Genomic DNA, 19,814 nt, shown 5'->3' on the forward strand with positions numbered 1-19,814 from the left:
GTAAATGTTAAACCTTGAGGATGTTCCATGACAGAGTTTGATACAGCTATTGGCACCATTATGCAGCGTTCTAATAGCATCCACAACAACAACTGCCAAACTTCCAATGCTTAAGACAATCAAAGATAAAACTGTGACTAACGGTATCAAATGCTTTCTGAATATCCAAAAATAAGATAACACGGAAGTCATCCAATAGATCACAATACTTAACCATTGTACATGTCAACTTCAATGCGGTAGGGTCGCCCCAAGGATCCCGAATAGCACGGACCATTTCGCGAACGGCGTTGTAAACTTTCTTTCCCAGCATGCACTTTGACCCAACCCCCGGAAATAGTTGAATGTTTGCTAGTAATTTAACTAGCTAGCAAAAGCTACCTAATCGATTTCACGAAGCGAACAACAGCATTCAGGTAATGTCGTCTTGTTTATAGCTAGCTACTTTTCGTAGGACCAACTATCATTTACAGCTGACTTGTTATACAAAGTTCAAGTTTGGTTATATCGACTAACTTACTAGCTAGCGCTGAACAGAAGCAACATTGGCGAGTTATAATAGCTACTACAATTGCTAACTGGATATTTAGTTTAGCCTCATGACATGTCATGACTCAGGAAAATTGATAATCGACACCTATAATTGGTGAGTGAAAATAAAAACTGAGGTGTATGAGGTTGCTTGTGTTTCTAGTATAACTAACGTTAGGTAGCGAGTATAGTTATCTAACTAGTTAAATTACATTGTCTTAGTTAGTTAGCAAATAACTTGATGTCATGCATGGCTAAATCAAATTAGTGTTTGCAGCTGTGTCAACTTGGCCACAATCTCTGACCACACGTCAGTCAGTGCAGGGCTCTCAACCATGTTCCTGGAGAGCTAACGTTAACCTCCTGTAGATGTTCAATCCAACTCTCGTTTTAACTAACCTGATTCAGTTTATCAACCAGCTAATTATTAGAATCAGGTGCGCTAGATTAGGATTGACGCGAGAACATACGGTAGCTCTCCAGGAACAGGGTTGGAGAGCCTTGCATCAGTGTGGATAGAGGGATGGAGCCAAATAACCTTGGAGGTAACGTGAACTAGCTAGACCAGACATGGGCAAACTACGGCCCGCGGGCCACATACGGCCCGTTAGGCTTTTTAATCCGGCCCGCCGAACTTGTCCAAATTATAGTAAAAACCTCCTTTTTTTCCCCTTTCCCTGCAATGCCCACGTTTCCCCAATAGATGGCGCACTCAAAACACATTGACCGTTGTTGGAGTGGCGCGTATTTCTCTTTATTTCACTTTAATTTTCACTTCGTTTCACGTCACCATTAAGCCCTTCTGTGAAAATGAGCGGACCAAAGAGAAGGAAAGTGGACAGCGAATGCCGAGTGTTTAATAAGGAGTGGACAACAAAATACTTCTTCACTGAAGTCCGATCAACGGCTGTATGTCTGATATGCCAAGAAGCTGTTGCGGTTTTCAAAGAGTACAATATCAGCCGTCACTTTGCCACGAAGCATGCAAACTATGCTAGCAAGCAGTCAACACAAGAACGGGCGGCGAAATAGTATGTAAATGCCATATCTTGCATATTCCTTGAGACAAATTTATTAACTGATAAGGGCTATTTTTCACATTTGAAAGACAGTTAATAAATTGGGTTGTAGTGTTCTTACTGTGCTATGAGGTTTGCACACACTACATTTAATGCTTTAGTATATCCGGCCCAAACACTCCCTCCAAATGCTCCTGGCCCGGCCCCTCTGTCAAATTTTAGAACCCATTGTGGCCCGCGAGTCAAAAAGTTTGCCCACCCCTGAGCTAGACAAAGCAGCCTTTCAGTTGAACAGATTGGTCAAAGTGGCAACTAACTAGTCAATCTACGTATCTGTATGTTTTTGCTGATATAATTGTATACATGAATAGTTTATTTCTGGAAACGCTGTTATTTTCACATTGTTCTTTTTCCACTGAAATGTTTGCTTATGGGTACCTACATGTCTGTAAAATTAATGTTTTCACATTTTTAATTCGTAGATTTTAGATGTGTATTAATTTATTTTTTTTTGCGAAACGTTGTCACTTGTTTAGGTGGGATGGAATGTTCGTATTCTGTATTTGACAATGATATGTGGTTGTCTCCGCTATCTTAAGATCAAAGTGGCTCTTGATAAGATCATCTACTAAATGACCACGTTTACATACAAATATCCAGTTTTTATTCGAGATACTCAAGTATTCTTGTGTTTGATTTGACGCATTTAATGAACATCATATCCCGTTTACAATATCCCGAAAAAGCTTGCATCCCGGTTATGAGAAACTCAGAGAAGATGCCTGGGATATGTTGCTCTTTGATATTAGGTATACTATGGCATGTAAACGTCTTGTTTTTCGTGGTCTGCTCAGGTTCCCCTATCATGTGATGTTTGTCAAACAAGTCACTTCAAAAAGTAGGCTACCTGCTCAGTTTGATCCACCATAAATATTCATTTAGCTGATACTCCCTACTGGACCATGTAGTCTACTGGCTTAGGCTACTTTCACCCCAAATTTAATTTGTTTTTGCTTATTTATTTCATTCGGTAGGCCATTTGTTTAACTATAATTAGAAGAGAAGCTGCGTCTAGGCCTGTCCTAACTTGTTGCCCTGGAAGACTAATAAAGCAGTGCTCACCAGAATAATGTATTACATTGATAGAATGAATGCATTAGCAATCTAGTTAACACCGGTAAAGTTGTCTGTTTTTACTTCTTCTAGGTAGTACTCTCACAGAACAAGGACGTATCTTAGGCAAATGGATCCTCCTCATCAATCCAAGGGAGGCAACAGGCCTCGGGATGGCAAACGTGGACCAAGCCAGTCCACTGTCCCTCATCAGAAAGATGCCTATGCCAGACTCCTCAGCCAGCATCACAGCAGCAAGTTCAGATCCTACCTGGACCAGTATGTCCAACAACAGGGGGAAGAGAGGGGGCCGAGCGAACAGAGGCAGGGATTAGCATACAGCGAAAAACAAGACATACCGCAGAGAAAAAGGGACCAGGCGTTTATCGAGTGCTCTGACTCGAGTGACTTCTCTCCTTCGCCTATGAAAGGTAAGGGAGGCGAAGAGAGCTCTCTGTCCTTGTACATGGACAAGCTGAATAGTCGGGGAGCCCTGCAGGAGCCGGAGAGGAGGCAGGGGGTTTCCGACAAGCAGCGACGCGGGGAGAGGAGGGACACCAACACCAGTCAGGATGGAGATGTGGAGTCCGGAGAGGAGTTTGCCTCCCTCAAACAGAGGGACTCCCAGCACCAACAACAGATAAGAAACAAAGACTACAAAGACCATGCTTACAAAGTGCCCACAAGTAACCAAGGGAACAAGGACATGAGTTATGGGGCATCCCCCCCGAAAGCCTTCTCATCTTTCCCAGCTCAGGCGCAAGAGAAGAAGAAGTCCAAGAAGAAGAATGTGCCAAAGACCAACGCAGATAACAAGAGCGGTGGGCCCATGTATCCTGACTTCAATGCAGACATGTCAACATCCCCCCTTAACAAATCCAAAAACATGCAACCACAAGGTAAAAAATGCTCTTGACTAAGTGAATATACTTTTTGAATTACCTTGACCTCAAAGTTGTCGTATGTGATCAAGCTTTTGCGAACAGTTGCATTTGCTTGTTGAAGATGTAGGTGTTGGATTGTAATCGGACTTGTATTTTCATCCTCAGGTGCCACTACGCCTTCTGACAAGGGTAAGAAGACTAGAGGAAGCCAAGGAGGATCAAAGAAGCAAGTGTTTGAAGCGTACATGACCACAGAGGACGTTTCCCACGGCCTGAAGAGAGGAGAGCTCATTCAGGTGAAACTAGACGTTCTAAGACTAGACCTTCATTAAAAACATATATAGATATATGATTAGTGTGAATTATTGTATCAAACCAAGTAACCACACTAATTTAACCGGTTACTTGTTTACCAAAGATCAGGAAATTCTGACCTAAGGCTTTATCGGTCAAAGATTATGTAACACGATGGCGTGACAAGTTAAGCCTACTAATGGAAACATTTCCGTACTCTTTTCAGGGATCCATAAGAATCAACCCCAAAAAGTACCACGAGGCTTTCATTGCAGCACCGGTGAGTGTGTCAATAGAAATATACACTAGTTTATAGGTGTTGGCAGTAATATTTGTCTAATGGGACTGTGCATCTCTGCAGGATGGCAAGCGGGATATCTTCCTGGATGGAACCGCAGCCCGCAACAGGGCCCTGAACGGGGATGTGGTAGTGGTGCAAGTTTTCCCTCAGGAGCAGTGGAAGGTGAGCTCCATGGAGGAAGATTCCGCCTCAGCATAAATACACTGTGTACACAACGTTAAGAACACCTTCCTAATACTGAGTCGCATCCCCCCTCTTGCCCTCAGAACAGCCTCAATTCGTTGGGGCATGGACTCTACAAGGTGTCTAAAGCGTTCCACAGGGATGCTGGCCCGTGTCGACTCCAGTAATTCCCACAGTTTTGTAAATTTGACTGGATGTCCTTTGGGTGGTGGACCATTCTTGATACACACGGGAAACTGTTGAGCATGAAAAACCCAGCAGCGTTGCAGTTCTTGACATACACTGGTGCACCTACTACCATACCCCGTTCAACGGCACTTAATGGCAGACACACAATCCATGTCTCAATTGTCTCAAAGCATAAAAGTCCTTTAGTGTGTCTCCTCTCCTTCATCTACGTTGGTTGAAGCGGATTTAGCAAGTCCCATCAATAAGCGATCATAGCTTTCACCTGGTCCATCTATGTCATGGAAAGAGCAGGTGTTTTGTACACTTGGTGTAGAGCAGCTATATCATATGCACTGCTATGTAAAGGAGTATCAGTGTTTCCCCTACATTCAAGAATATTCAAGTAGGTTTAGATGGGTTACGACCAACTGTCAGTGGTTATGACCAACGATGTCTATGGTTATGGCACTTAAGTTTGTGAACCACTCATTTATATCCACTAAAGCAATAACTTGTCATGCTCTTCATAATATACCATTTACCCGCTGTTAGGTTCAATCTAGATTTATTCACCTCACTGGATGTTGCACCGGCAAAAGACCCCTACACGTCACACAAGCACATATATTTATATTTTCTGACTAAGCCCCCCCTTCCAGGCCCCCTTTGTACTCCTTCTGCTCAAATACAATGCACATAGATCATTCCATCTAACCCGACGATCACTACTGCCAGGTTAATTACACTGTTACAAACAGACCAACACTGGCTCAAGTCAGATCGTCTCCAACACTGCTGATGCACAGTGGCTATCCTAAAAACAGAACTAAGTGGTTGTGCGTGTACAGGTTGTGAAGTCAGACAGCGAAGGCGTGAGCGAACCAGAGACCCAGTCTGGGAGGAGCCAGACACCAGGAAAGAAGACCAAACGCCCCCCCAGTCCTGATGTCATTGTGGAAGCCGAGACTGAAGCTGAGGAACAACTGGCCAAGAGGGTGGAGAACATCAGCCTCAACGTCACAGGTACAGGCTTTTCCCCTCAGCAGGTTTAATGAAACCACACACTTTTATGGCAAGAGTTCTCAAAACTGTGTAGAGCAAATCCATTTGACAAAAATAGGAAATCGACACCGATTAATAACTTCCAGCACTTTCCCCAATTAATTTTGCTGTTCTGCCTCTGCAGAAGATGGAATTAAAAAAGAGATACTCCAAAGGACTGCTAAGGTAAGCAGTTTTATTTTGAAAATGGATCCTTATGGCTGCTGTGCTATTGCATGAAGAAAGACCTACTCCTAGTCACAAACATTTTAAAAGAAAACGTACTGATTTCCAACAAACATCTCGCTCAATAGAAACAATTGCATTGAGACCTATCCTTCTGTCAAAGGGTTCGCTTCTCTTTGTTTTAGTTGTTTTTCTTCCATTAGTCAAAATCGATGTTCTTGTGTCCTCCATCTGCACCTTCTCTCTCCTAGGTGGTGTACATAGTGGAGCAGAAGCACTCGCGGGCCGCCACAGGCTTCCTCAAGTTCCTCCCGGACAAGCCCTTTGCCATGTTCTCTCCTGTTGACCACCGCGTTCCACGGGTAAATGTTCCCCTGCCAGATTGCCCCCATGACTTTTGCTCCCGCCCGGGAGACTACGCCAACATCCTGTTCATCGTCCGCATCACCAGCTGGCCAGACGACAGCAACTTTGCCGAGGGGTATGTAATGAGTCACTGCCTCACTGTAGGGAATTGTCTGTATCCCTACCCCGTAACATTGTCTCGTTCGTTTATACTTCCCCTCACGCATAAGTGTTTGACTTTATGGCTCGTAAAATAATTCTAGAGTTTATTAGGTACACCCATCTATTACAGGGTCGGACCCCCCCCCTTGCCTCTAAACCAGCCTGAATTCTTCAGGGCATGGAAATGTTGGTATCAAGGGGCCAAAGAAGTACCAGGGAAAACATTCCCCACGCCATTACACCACCGCCACCAGCCTGTACTGTTGACACCAGGCAGGATGGAGCCATGGGCTCATGCTGCTTAGGGCAAATCCTGGTTCTGCCAGCAGCATGACGCAACGGGGAACGGGGATTCGTTGGACCAAGTAATGTTTTTCCACTCCTCAATTGTAAAGTGTTGGTGATCGCGTGCCTCCTGGAGCCGCTTCTTGTTTTTAGCTGATAGGAGTGGAACCCGGTGTGGTCGTCTGCTGCAATAGCCCATCCGTAACAAGGACCGACGAGTTGTGCGTTCCAAGATGCGGTTCTGCACACCACTGTTGTACTGCGCCGTTTGTGGCCCGTCTGTTAGCTTGCACGATTTGTCAGTCTCCTTCGACCTCTCATCATGCTGTTTTCGCCCATAGGACTGCCACTGGTTGGATTTTTTTGAGGGTTTGCCGCACCATTCGCGGTGAACCCTAGACACTGTCGTGCGTGGAAAAGTAGGGCTGACTCCATTTAGTCGACTGATCGATTGTCTGGTCGATAGCTGCTCAAGACGCCTGTCTGCTTCACGCCTGTGAGTGGACTAATCCTTTGCGGAGGCCTTGGGGATGGCACTGTCCATTCTAAGACGTGCTACTGAAATTGCATATGGATAGATTATGTAAGGATGATGGTGCCACACTAATTAAAAATTATATTTTATAACAAATAGCCTTTATCCTACGTTGGATAGCGGTCGCTGTCCGCGGTTCTGAAACATCAGTGTGCTGTTGAATTGGCGCCTTTTCCTAGACCATGTTGCTGTGTGCATAATAGCAAAGTTAACCTGCATATTGGTGTTGAGAACAATGCGGCGGAAGCAGCAGCCGAATGAGGAGATGAGAAAACAGCTCTTGCCTTATTTTTCTAAGAAAAGTGAGGAGCGGGGATACCCCAACTTACTTAGGTCTAATCAATAGCCTAACTGTTAAATGTGCCTGACTTTATAAATCATTCATATATAGCTACAGAAATAAGACAGATCATGCTTCTGTTGCTTGTTTTGAATGTTTGTTTAATAGCCTACTGATTCTGTGAGCTCCAAGCCTCACGCAACCACATGTTTGATAAAGCAATTGCACAATTTTTCTGTTTTTATTCTTTGCCATACTGTAATAAAGGCTTTTCACTTTTTTTGTTGTTGGAACGACCTCTTTGGTATGACTTTTCTCACCACCTGTTTGGCCAATATGCATGCTGCGCTTGCTCCTTAACTTATTTTTCTTGATCCTCAGTTTCCACAACTAGTCAAATTTCTTCCCCACATCGGACTTCCCCTTTCCCTCCTGAGCAACCATTTTGCTGTCGCGTGTTTGAGTTTTATAACCAATTTATTGATGGGCTATATGTTAGGCACCAGTGGTCACGATGCGTACATGTCACGTAAAGAGAGCAAGGGTTGAGCGAACGGGGAATGTTTTTCCTTAAATGAAGGATTTCGGTAAAATAACTTTTCAGTCTGGCTTATGTTGCAGCAACACGGACAGCGCGATTTTTAATATATATTTTTATATATAACACTGCAGCAAATCTGAGCCAGACACAATGAAGTCAATTGCAGTTGGACTCCCTCTAAAGTAATTTGTCTGTCCTAATTATTTAATCAAACAGTGTGATTAAAGCATCCGACAAGCTGAAAAAAATACAATCGATTGGTCAAAAGAACAGACGACGTGCTGTCGACCCACGGTTTTAATTTTCTCATGGACAGCCCTAGTGAAAATCCCATGAGGCCGGACGTTTTAGAGGTACCGGAACCGGCGCACCTGGCACAGACGATCCTACCACGCTCAAAATCTCTTAGGTCACTCGTTTCGCCCATTCTACCTTTCAATGGAAATGTAACTGAATGCCTCTGACTGCCTGCTTTATATCGCACCCACCGCCACATGACTCACTGTCTGTGGGAGCTAACCTTTTTGGTGAATGGGGTGGTATACCTACCCACTGAGTAAGTGCTTGTCTGTGAATTCTAGTAGGGGATGGTGCACTTGTGCTTCTAGAGGATCAGCTCTATGACACTCATTAGCTATGTAATACACTTATATAAAGTTACATCGAAGCACACATCTTGCCCATATCTATCGGATGCTGACAGTCCTCCTTATGTCTTCCCCCCCTCAGTCGACTTGCTAAGACTCTGGGCCAGGCCGGGGAGATTGAGCCGGAGACCGAGGGCATCTTGATAGAGTACGATGTGGACTTCTCCGAGTTCTCTGTCGAGGTGCTGGGCTGCCTGCCCCAGAAGCTGCCCTGGACCATCCCCCCTGAGGAGTTCGGCAACAGGAGAGACCTGAGGTGAGTAGAGGACGCTCACAAATACGGCATCCATATCAGGAAGTCGTCAGTTCTGACAACTCCCTCAGTTGTCATTGACGCCGTACACAAAGGCTCTCGCATGCCCAATTCCAATGGAGCCACTCAATGTACATATGTATTGCGCCATTGTCCTTGCCTTTTTGTAAGTACTAATTTGACGCAACTGAAGAGGTGAAGACAACACTCATATGCGGAGTTATTGTTTTCTATTCAGGAAAGAATGCATATTCACAATTGACCCAGCTACCGCCAGAGACCTGGATGATGCGTTGTCTTGCAAACCACTGCCCGATGGTAAGCCATTTTGTTCCTTTGGAAATAAAGCATTGGGAATGCAATTGTGATTATTTATTAATGCAGCCGTGTTTTGAATTTACTCATGTTTTTATTGACTTGTGGAAATCATCAGTGACAATGTTCTCTCTTTGTTAGGCAACTTTGAGCTGGGCGTCCACATTGCTGACGTGAGCTATTTCATGGAAGAAGGCAATGCGCTGGACTTCATCGCCAGTCGGCGAGCCACCAGTGTCTACATGGTTCAAAAGGTCTTCGTTTGTTATTACTAAATTATTCATGTATTAGTCATTTGATAAGAATGAATGTATTATTGGAGCAAGTAAGTTCTGACTATTATATAATTACCAGCTGGGCATACTGTAAGTTAACTGTTGACGTTGGCCTGTGCCACTCCCAGGTGATCCCCATGTTGCCTCGTCTGCTGTGTGAGGAGCTGTGCAGTCTAAACCCCCTGACTGACAGACTCACCTTCTCAGTCATTTGGAAGATCACCCCTGAGGGCAAGGTACAACACCTTCATACTAAGTATGCTAGTGTGGCCATAGAAACAGGAAGCCGTGGCACTGTTTCTATCAGATGGATGCATTGTGTAATTGTATTGCATGGAATAAAAAAAAAATATATATATATATTATACTATACAGTGTATTCAGACCCTTTCCCGTCTTGCACATTTTGTTACGTTAGTCTTATTCTAAAATGGATTAAAAAATAAATAAAATCCTCAATCTACACAATACCCCATAATGACAAAGTGAAAACAGAAGTTTGCTAATTTATACAAAATAGAAAACACCTTATTTACTTAAGTATTCAGACCCTTGGCTATGAGACTCAATTGAGCTCGGGTAAATCCTGTTTCCATTGATCATCCTTGAAATGTTTCTACAAGTTGATTGGAGTTCACCTGTGGTACATTCAATTGATTGAACATGATTTGGAAAGACGTGTGTGTATTTATAAGTAAGGTCCCACAGTTGACACTGCATGTCAGAGCAAAAACCAAGCCATGAGGTTGAAGAAATTGTCCGTAGAGCTGCGAGACAGGATTCTGTCGAGGCACAGGGGAGGGGAAGGGTACCAAAAAAATGTCTGCAGCATTGAAGGTCCCCAAGAACACAGTGGCCTCCATCATTCTTAAATGGAAGAAGTTTGGAACCACCAAGATTCTTCCTAGAGCTGGCCGCCCGGCCCAACTGATAAATCGGGGGAGAAGGGCCTTGGTCAGGGAGGGGACCAAGAACCCTATGCTTCTGCTGTGGAGATGGGAGAACATTCTGGAGGAAAACTGGCACCATCCCTACGGTGACGCATGATGGTGGCGACAGCAGCAGCATGCTGTGGGGATATTTTTCAGCTGCAGGGACTGGGAGTCTAGTCGGGGTCGAAGGAAAGAACAGAGCAAAGTACAGAGAGATCCTTGATGAAAACCTGCTCCAGAGCACTCAGGACCTCCGACTGGGGAGAAGGTTCACCTTCCAACAGGACAACGACCCTAAGCACTCAGCCAAGACAATGCAGGAGTTGCTTCGGGACAAGTCTCTGAATGTCCTTGGGTGGCCCGGACTTGAACCCAATCGAACATCTCTGGAGAGACCTGTAAATAGCTGTGTAGCAACGCTCCCCATCCAACTTGACAGAGCTTGAGAGGATCTGCAGAGAAGATTGGGAGAAACTCCCCAAATACAGGTGTGCCAAACTTGTAGCTTCATACCCAAAAAGACTCTAAGCTGTAATCACTGCCAAAAGGTGCTTCAACAAAGTACTGAGTAAAGGGTCTGAATACTTGTATAACCTGAAATATCACATTTACATATTTATAAAAAATTCTAGAAACCTGATTTTGTTTTGTCATAATGGGGTATTGTGATGTAGCTTGATTTAAAAACAACCATTTAATACAGTTTTTGATTAAGGCTGTAACATAACAAAATGGGGAAAAAGTCAATGGGTCTGAATACTTCCCAAATGCACTGTATGCAGATGTGTGGCACATTCACCACACTCCATCTCTACCCCTCTAGATCCTGAGTGAGTGGTTCGGTCGCTCGGTGATCCGCTCGTGCATCAAGCTGAGCTATGACCACGCCCAGAGCATGATCGAGGCCCCTGACAAGCTGTTCCAGGCAGATGAGCTGCCCCCCTGTGCCGCCGAGCACCCCATGGATGAGATCCACCAGGCCGTGCTCAACCTGCACTCCATCGCAAAGAGGCTCCGTGCCCAGCGCTTCCAGGGCGGCGCCCTCCGCCTTGACCAGGTCAGAGGGCGCTGCATAGTATAGGACAGCTGTGTCATGCCATTTTTGTGCTGTTGCCAGAAGGTCTCGGAATAGGAGTGCTGATATTGGATCAGTTTAGACTTGTAGATCACAATGAATGAACAGGGGACCTGATCCAAGATCTGCACTGCTACCCTGAGACACTTTTTGAATCTAAAGATTTACAAAACATTTGTCTATTTTTACCATGTGGAATGAGTAGTGAGGATTGTAGTGAAAGGACTGAGAGATCTCAGAATGATGACTATAATCTCCTTTGTTTTTGCAGTTGAAGCTGTCTTTCACTCTAGACAGAGAGACAAGCATGCCCCAGGGCTGCTATGTCTACCAGTACAGGGACAGCAACAAGTAAGTCAACCCCACACAATACACACACACCGAGTGTACGAAACATTAGGAACACCTGCTCCTTCCATGACGTAGACTGACCAGGCGAATCCATGTAAAAGCCGTGATCCCTTATTGATGTCACTTGTTAAACCCACGTCAGAGTAGATGAAGGGGAGGAGACGGTACACCAGTTTGAGTCAAGAACTGCAGCGCTACTGGGTATTTCACTATTAATAGTTTACAGTGTGTATCAAGAATGGTCCACCACGCAAAGGACATCCAGCCAACTTGACACAACTGTGGGAAGCATTGGAGTCAACATTGACCAGCATCCCTGTGGAAAGCTTTCAACGCCTTGTAGAGTCCATGACCAGCGAATTGAGGCTGTTCTGAGGGCCAAAGGGTGTGCAACTCAATATTAGGAAGGTGTTCCTAATGTTTTGTACACTCGGTGTACGTGCATACATACCCAAAGAGTCGGCTCCCTAAGCAAGCTAACGGAATTAAAGTGAGCTTAACGGCGACGGTGCTCTGATGGAGATCCAATCCGATTCTACAGAATGTCTTGCCTGTCAACTTTTTGTTTGAATGCTTTTCTCGCTGTCTTCTCTCCCAGGTTGGTAGAGGAGTTCATGTTGCTGGCCAACATGGCCACGGCCCACCAGATCTACCGCTCCTTCCCCAACAAGGCCCTGCTGCGACGCCACCCCCCGCCCCAGACCAAGATGGTGGACGACCTGCAGGAGTTCTGCGACCAGATGGGCCTCAACATCGACTTCTCCACGGCCGGGACGCTCCATGTGGGTATCTCCAACTCCCAGCATGCACTCTAAAACACAACAAGTCTGTCTATGGGAGGCTTTCTCAAAAATAACAGAAATGCAGAATACAACTTTTTAAAACAAATGTTCACGTATGTTTTAAGTGGGTTTGTTTATTTTTTAACTTGTCCCTTGTCCTTACCATCTCCTCCACATCGCTGCTCATATATTAATACACAATGTACACACTCATTCTCTGACGCACATAAATTCAGCCGGAATGCATTCTACCCCCCCTCCCCCCATAGAAAAGTTTGAATGAGACCCTTGGTGATGACGAGTACACCAGCGCCAGGAAAGAGGTCCTGACCCACATGTGCTCCAGACCAATGCAGGTTAGTGTGTGCCACTACCGTCGTCTCTCTATACTGCTGCCTTAGCAGTCCTATCGCTGGTATCTCTTTCTTGTGTCCCTCCATTGGCTTCCTGTATCGGTTGTATCAGTCCACCGCTAGTCTACTGGGGCTCTAGCTCTATGTATATCTGGATTGTCCCCATGTGTTTTCCTCTTGGGCTGCCCCCAGCTAGCCAAACATGTCCAAAATATTTAGCAAATATATTTGTGTTATACTGGTTAATGTCAATGGGGTCTTGTTGTAGGCTACCTTCTACTCTCTCTCTAACCTATTTTGCTTTTGAGCCAACTTTAGAAATGTCACTGTGACCAATGATATGTGAATGCTTCCCTCCCCAGATGGCGATGTATTTCTGTACGGGGGTGTTGAAGGAGGAACTCCTGTTCCGTCACTACGCCCTCAACGTACCCTTCTACACCCACTTCACCTCGCCCATACGGCGCTACGCTGACGTCATAGTCCACAGGCTGCTGGCCGCCTCTCTGGGTGGGTGGCGAGACACTGTGCTGTGTGTGCGTTTTACCCCATAGAGGACACTGGCTTCGTTGTGTTAAGAGGGGTGGACCGAGGACAGCGGGTCTCTCAGCTGTGTGGTAGCACCCAGAGAAAATGTGGCTCTGGTGGTGGAATAGCAATGTGGTAAAAGACAAAAGCGTCCCTTAGATTCCAAAACACCCTGAATCTGAGCTGATGTTTTTTCTTTGTCCCGGTGTCTGTCTGAGATTCACTACTTTTTGATGGTGTTGTGCTGCCATCTCTGTAAGAGAGAAGTAGTTCAAGTTGACTCCAGTGTGTGTCGTTTTGCCTGTCTTGTCTTTACAATTCTTTGCTTATTTCTGGTTTGTGTAGGCTGTGGTCCTCACCTAGAGTTGAAAGGGGAGGAGGTGCAGAAGCAGTCGTCCCACTGCAACGACAAGAAGACGGCCTCTAAGAGAGTCCAAGAGCTCAGCTCAGAGCTGTTCTTCAGTGTGTTCGTCAAGGTACACCCAAGACCCTGCATAATGTTCCCACTAGAGCAGGCGTGTTGAACTCTCACCTTATCAGGCCCGGAGCCTGCTGGTTTTCTCTTCTACCTGATCATTAATTGCACCCACCTGGTGTCCCAGGTTTAAATCGGTCCCTGATGAGAGAGGAACAATGAGAAAATCCAGTGGAACCGGCTTTGACGTTCGGAGTTGCATTTGAGGGCCCTATACCAAATATGGTTTGAAATACTATTTGTTTTATTTCAAATACTATGAGCATTTAATTGAGCCTGCTTAGTCTTAGATCGGTGGTGTACTTTTGGGGCTGGTCTATTGGTTCCATTAGACCAGGCAACGTTAATCGAGTGCATCTGAACTATTTGAAAGAAAACAAATGCTATTTGAACCCAAAGCTGTAACACACTCATATCTCCAGTTAGGATTTAGCCCCTGGTGTTGCATTCAGCGTGGCACTGTGCAGAATGTTATTTGCCCCCTTCCCCCTGCAGGAGAGTGGTCCTCTGGACTCTGAGGCCATGGTGATGGGAATTCTGGACCAGGCCTTCGACGTCCTCGTGCTGCGCTACGGGGTGCAGAAACGCATCTACTGCAAAGTGAGTGCCACTCGAACAATTGCCGTATTCATTTTGTGTGACGATACCAGATTTGATTTTGAGATTTGTCTACTGCTTGGGTCCGTATAGTGCCAAACACGACGGATGCTGATTTGGGGCACACCGTATCAACTTTTCAAATGTTTCTTTATTTTATTGGACAAGTTCAGAAAGAACCTTTTATTTCTGACAGTTGTCTTCAATTTTGTGCCGTGTGAACACGACCCAGGTTACCATTCATAAGTGACTAATCTTTCCATCAGATACCACATCAAGCTTTATGGTCCTATCTATAGTCATTATCGTGTACTATGATATACATAAGGTCCAACAATGGTTTAGAGAGAGAAGAATTGTTAGGTAAACATTGTTTTGTCGTCATTTCATAACTTTACACCCCAAGACCTTGGCTGACACATACAGCATGATCTCATCCATTTGTCAACTATTGCACTACACAACTACTTAAAAGGAGCTTTAGTCAAATTTGAATGACATTTATGGATACTAAGTTGAATGGAATCGGGTTCATATTCAATAGACATCAAACGGTAGAAAATGGACTGAAACGGGGAGGGACTACCTGAACTAATTTTCTGTTTTCTGTTGCAAAACATTTAATTTAATTTTTGTTACGTGCCCTAATGAACACAACCCAGATCTATGATAGAGTAAATTATTCTCCTGTTTTGAATGAACCGAATGTATGCGGAGGTGTGTAGTTGATGTGTTAAGTTGTGTTGTCATGTTCTTCAGGGTCTACATGGCCTGGAGACGTTCCACTTCCACAAGGTGGGGAAAAAGGGGGAGTTGACTCTGGTGTGGGCTGCAGAGGAACCCGGGAAGCCTAGCGTACGGCAGGTAAGACCTAGGGATCGTGCCAAATGACTTCTTTTTTTCGCTTAAAAAAATTATAATAACCGCCATCTAATAGTTTTCCTATAAAATGATTAGAACATTTCATAAAAATCCAAGTGAAATCCTATTGCGTGGTATGTCTGCTAAGGGGCAATGAAGTTCTACCGCAGTTGTACAGTAGTCTTAGGCATCTTCAATCTGCTTTGTAGCTGCCCGACCGGGCAGGTGACATCTTGTCCCGAAGACAACCGTTGAGTGTTCCTTCCATTTGTTATGTGCATTAGTGACTCACCACAAAAAAGAAACCTAGCCAAGTGATCACAGGTCTTCTCCCTGCATTCTCTTTTCCCTCTGGTACGTCTCACAAAATTTCTATCTGACCGCTCCCTCAACGCAAGATCGCCTCACCCAAGCTCCCATTAGGCTTATGGAAATTACTGCTTACAGAAAGGGATGTAGCCTCCCGAGTGGCGCAACGGTTTAAGGGACTGCATCGCACTGCTAGAGGCCCGGGTTCATTCCTGGGCTGTGCCACAACCGGCTGTGGTCGGGAGTCCCATAGGGCGGTGCATAATTTGGTCCGGGTTAGGGGAGGGTTTGTCTGGGGGGGACTTGGCTCCTTCTGGCGGGCCGTGTTAAGCTGGCAGGTGTTAAGGAGCGCGGTTAGGCGGGTCATGTTTCAGAGGACGAGTGACTCCACCTCTCCCGAGCGCGTTGGGGAGTTACAGCGATGAGACAAAATTTAAAAAGGGGGGGGGTTAGAAAAAATATGGGATACACAAGCAAAACTCTAGATGAGATACAGGTGTGTGTTTTGGTTGGATTGTTTTGAAGGCGCTAGACCGCTAGGACATTTTTAAGCAGATTCTCTTAAACAGTAGAGCATTGAAGCCCAACCCCATATTAAACTATCTGCTGAATGCCAACAGAATGTTATTATTTTGAGTGTCCTCTGTCACTAACAGAGGGTTGTCCTGTTCCGGTCTCTCCTTCTAGGAGATCTCCATCTTTAGTCTGGTGGACGTGCAGCTGAGGGCAGACGGAGCGCCTATGAAATACAGCGCTGTCATCAAGAGGCCTAATGAGACGGCGTGATGAATACTCTCATGTGCCCCGAATAACTAACACACACACACACACCATATCACACATTCTCTGACAAACACACACAGCACTGCCGAAGAAGCTTTGCCAGTATTTTGACATTGACTACACAAACACACAGGTTCTTGCATGTTTTTTTAAAATATGTATTAGAAAAGCAACTTTTTCGTCGTTTAACTTTACAGTTCAGTTACCATTGTTACCACCGAGGCTGGACCGTAGCACTGGTATTGTTGTAGGGCCTGGCTGCTTAACTGTCAAAGCGCCAAGACTGTGAAATTAACTTTTTATTTTGCAGTTTTTACCTTTTTTATGAGGTCATTTTTAGATATTATAATTATATACACAGTCAATCTGTGAAGATGATGGCTTAAACTATTTTTGGTTTAAAATAAGTTTTATTGAAGCTGTGTTCTATTAATGTTAAGTGTACTGTAACTGGTTGTTTCAGTCGCAATGCAGTTGTCGTTGTTTATTTGTAGCTGTAACCTAGCAAGAGCTTGTATGCTTTTCCACTTCAATTCATAGTATGACACTCGTCTCCACATTAATCTACTTTAAAGGCTCGACGAAGCGTTCGTTAACCGTTTTCGGAAGAACTTTGTGGAGGCTGCAGTTATTTTAAAAGTGAATTCACACAATGAATAACGTCTGACTTTTTGCCAAATGCTTTGCCACCCTTTTATGTAGCAAGACATTTTTGTGTGTCTTGTGTAGTTGTTTAAAGTGAGACCTGAAATCCTTGTTGGCGGAACTGTTCCTGAGTAAAAAGATGAACCTACCCCATCCACTAATATACCGCTGTTTATATTTTTATGTCAGTGCATGCTGGTGTTTACAGTGCAGATTCTACGCATGCTAATCCATTGTATCTCAAAGTTGTCAAGCGTGTGACTCGACTTTTATCGTGACAGTTTTGGCAGTGACTCTAAAATAATGGCGTACAATGCTGCTGTGAACTACCGTGTGAACGTGAGGCCTTGACCATTTTGTCTCCCATAAAATCCTTCTAATGGCATGCATGTCCAAAAAAATACTGACACTTTTTCTTTGATGTCTTTCATCTCAAGATCTCAGTATTGTACATGACAGTAATGATTTATAAATCCTTTATTGTTTTGGAGGACAGCCATGTTAGTGGTCTTGCTCCATAAGCAGGTGTGCCTTTTTCCGTGACATTGTTTTACTCTAGAAATAAAAGCAATCTGTATTGGTTTACATTGTACATGCAGTTAAGCAAATATGTATTAAGACCATAAATGTTCTGCAAATTGTAAGGTGCCAGTAGCAAGTAACTCCTTTAAACTCTTGATACCATGTTCAAACTCACAAATCAGATGTTGATAAAGTAGTATATTTCTAACTAGTAGCTGTAACTCACTCCTAAATTTCTGTTTTGTCTTTGTGACCAGATAGGAATTACAATCTGGGTTTAAAAAAGAACAAATGTTTTTTTCTTCAATAACTAATAAGCCTTTTTACTAAGTAAAGATTTTTTTTTGCTTAAAGATGAGCAAAAACAACCCATTTCCAGAGCTTTCTATTTAGAGGGGGCTGTTTTTTTTTGGTGCGTTTTAAAAGCTTGTGATTGTCTTTTGTAATCGGGTCGCCGAGAGCAATTGAGTAGTGGGACTTTAACAGGAAAGGGAGAGCTAGGCGGTCAGTCCACACAATACCTTCTTTCCTTTGCGCTTGTTTTACGTAATATATTCCATTCATTTTGCCCACGTAATCTATGCCTTACATGAAAATAAGTTGAGCTTTAAAAGGGTACTGCCTTTTCTTTTTCAGATGTAAGATTTAGGATTCAAGAATCTTTTCATTGATTAGATTATTTTTATTTTTTTACTGCGCTCCCCGTTCCATTTGTGTAATGAAGGTGTACTTGCATTGCCTGCTCATGGTGATGCCAATGTATAGACTGCAGTGGTTGTCAATGTCTCAAACCTGTATTTACAGGGTCCACGATAACAGGGTTATATTCAATAGGAAGAGAATGTAATGAAACATGGATATACCACAAGAACTTGTCCAATAAGAACATTTTTGTTTACCTTTGCAAAACATTTAGCTTAATTGTGCTCTACTGAACATGATCCAGGTGTTGTCCTGTGGCTTGGGGAGTGGGAGAACTGTGCTGTGTTAACATGTTATACTATCCAACTGGACACAAAATATTAATGTATTAGCAGTGATCACATAGGAATTAGTTTAAAAGTGTACTTGATGTGGCTGGCCCCTGTAAACCAAATAAACATCGGCTTCACTAAATTACTGTCCATTTTGTACCGTACTGAATTTAAAAAATGATTCAACATTTAATAAAGGGTGTACCTATGTGAATTTTTACAAAATCAGTTAGAGGGCTCTTGTGCAATAAAGATGGAGAAATTAGTGTGTCGAAGTTGAAATGGTAAAGCATTGGTATTTGTCATTCGACTTCACAGCAATCCCCACACCCTCCTAATCATCATGACAAGGAAGGAAAGTTATTAGTTACTACAAAGGACTGACTGTGCCCAAAGGGTAGTGACTATTGAGGTTAAAAGCAACAATGACTGATTATGGTTGTCTTACCTAGGCTACCTTAGTTGAATGCACTAAATCGCTTTGGGTAAGAATATCTGCAGAATGACAATGTCATTTTAGAAAACTGACATAAAAATTTGGCTCATTTGTGTTTTGAGATTAGCGGTATGCTGGCATGCCATAGTCGCTAGTGGGAGTCTAACTCTTTCCACAGTCTTCACATTTTGCGGCCTTAAAATTCTAAATGTTTTCTTATTGATCTACACAACCTACTCCACGTTTTCAAAGTGATCCATTTTTTTTATTGTCCAAATTACTAAGAAATACAAAATGAGAATGTTTATTGCGTAGGTCCAGTGCAGCCATTTTTATCTCAATGTCAAATTATGTCTGGGTTACAATTAAGTACCTTACTGTGATTGTTTTCAATTAAAATGGTCAAAAAACACAGCTTCTCAGCGAAGAGCAATTTCTCAACCAATACTTTAGCTAGGACTGTCTGGGAGTGGTCTGAGTTGGGAGGGGAAAACTGAAAACTAGCTTTTATTGGCAGAAAGGTTTGGTGCTCTTATTGGTCTATAAACTAATTTACCTCCTGGTCACCAGACAGTCCAAAACTCCAGCCCACCAAACACCTCTTACACTATAATGGCATTATCATAATTTACTAAATTTCACAGTATTATTCCAACCTCCGTGTGGAGATGTATACAAAACATTAAGAACACCTGCTCTCCATGACATGGACTGACCAGGTAAATCCAGGTGAAAGCTATGATCCCTTATTGATGTCACTTGTTAAATCCACTTCAATCGGAGTAGATGAAGAGGAGACAAATGCGGTTATTTGTATTTTTTAAGCCTTGAGA

General features: G+C 43.8%; 2 protein-coding genes across 2 annotated transcripts in view; both read left to right on the plus strand.

Annotated features, from left to right (window-relative positions):
* Positions 1–331: 331 nt before the first annotated feature.
* dis3l2 (DIS3 like 3'-5' exoribonuclease 2) lies at positions 332–19,342 on the plus strand. The gene is made up of 21 exons (XM_039003719.1): positions 332–416; positions 2,757–3,562; positions 3,713–3,843; positions 4,068–4,121; positions 4,203–4,304; positions 5,342–5,516; positions 5,680–5,720; positions 5,972–6,201; positions 8,598–8,771; positions 9,007–9,086; positions 9,225–9,337; positions 9,487–9,594; positions 11,114–11,347; positions 11,637–11,716; positions 12,315–12,498; positions 12,768–12,854; positions 13,214–13,361; positions 13,725–13,855; positions 14,350–14,454; positions 15,211–15,315; positions 16,309–19,342. Exons 2-21 carry the CDS (start codon positions 2,794–2,796, stop codon positions 16,405–16,407), a joined length of 3,150 nt encoding a protein of 1,049 aa, XP_038859647.1. The 5' UTR covers positions 332–416; positions 2,757–2,793; the 3' UTR covers positions 16,408–19,342.
* Positions 17,353–19,814, plus strand: part of LOC120056263 (unconventional myosin-VIIa-like) — a 35,357-nt gene continuing 32,895 nt past the window's right edge. The window contains exon 1 of the mRNA XM_039004512.1: positions 17,353–17,388. Within this exon, the coding sequence (XP_038860440.1) occupies positions 17,353–17,388 (36 nt within the window). The remainder of the gene's footprint in view (positions 17,389–19,814) is intronic.

This window comes from Salvelinus namaycush, chromosome 11 (genome assembly GCF_016432855.1).
Source record: "Salvelinus namaycush isolate Seneca chromosome 11, SaNama_1.0, whole genome shotgun sequence".
Taxonomy (NCBI): Eukaryota; Metazoa; Chordata; class Actinopteri; order Salmoniformes; family Salmonidae; genus Salvelinus; species Salvelinus namaycush.

Coding starts and splice junctions, on each gene's coding strand:
- dis3l2 (XM_039003719.1), top strand. CDS start 2,794: ATGGATCCTCCTCATCAATCCAAGGGAGGCAACAGGCCTCGGGATGGC. Junction 3,563..3,712: donor CAAAAACATGCAACCACAAG/GTAAAAAATGCT, acceptor TTTCATCCTCAG/GTGCCACTACGCCTTCTGAC. Junction 12,855..13,213: donor TGTGCTCCAGACCAATGCAG/GTTAGTGTGTGC, acceptor TTCCCTCCCCAG/ATGGCGATGTATTTCTGTAC.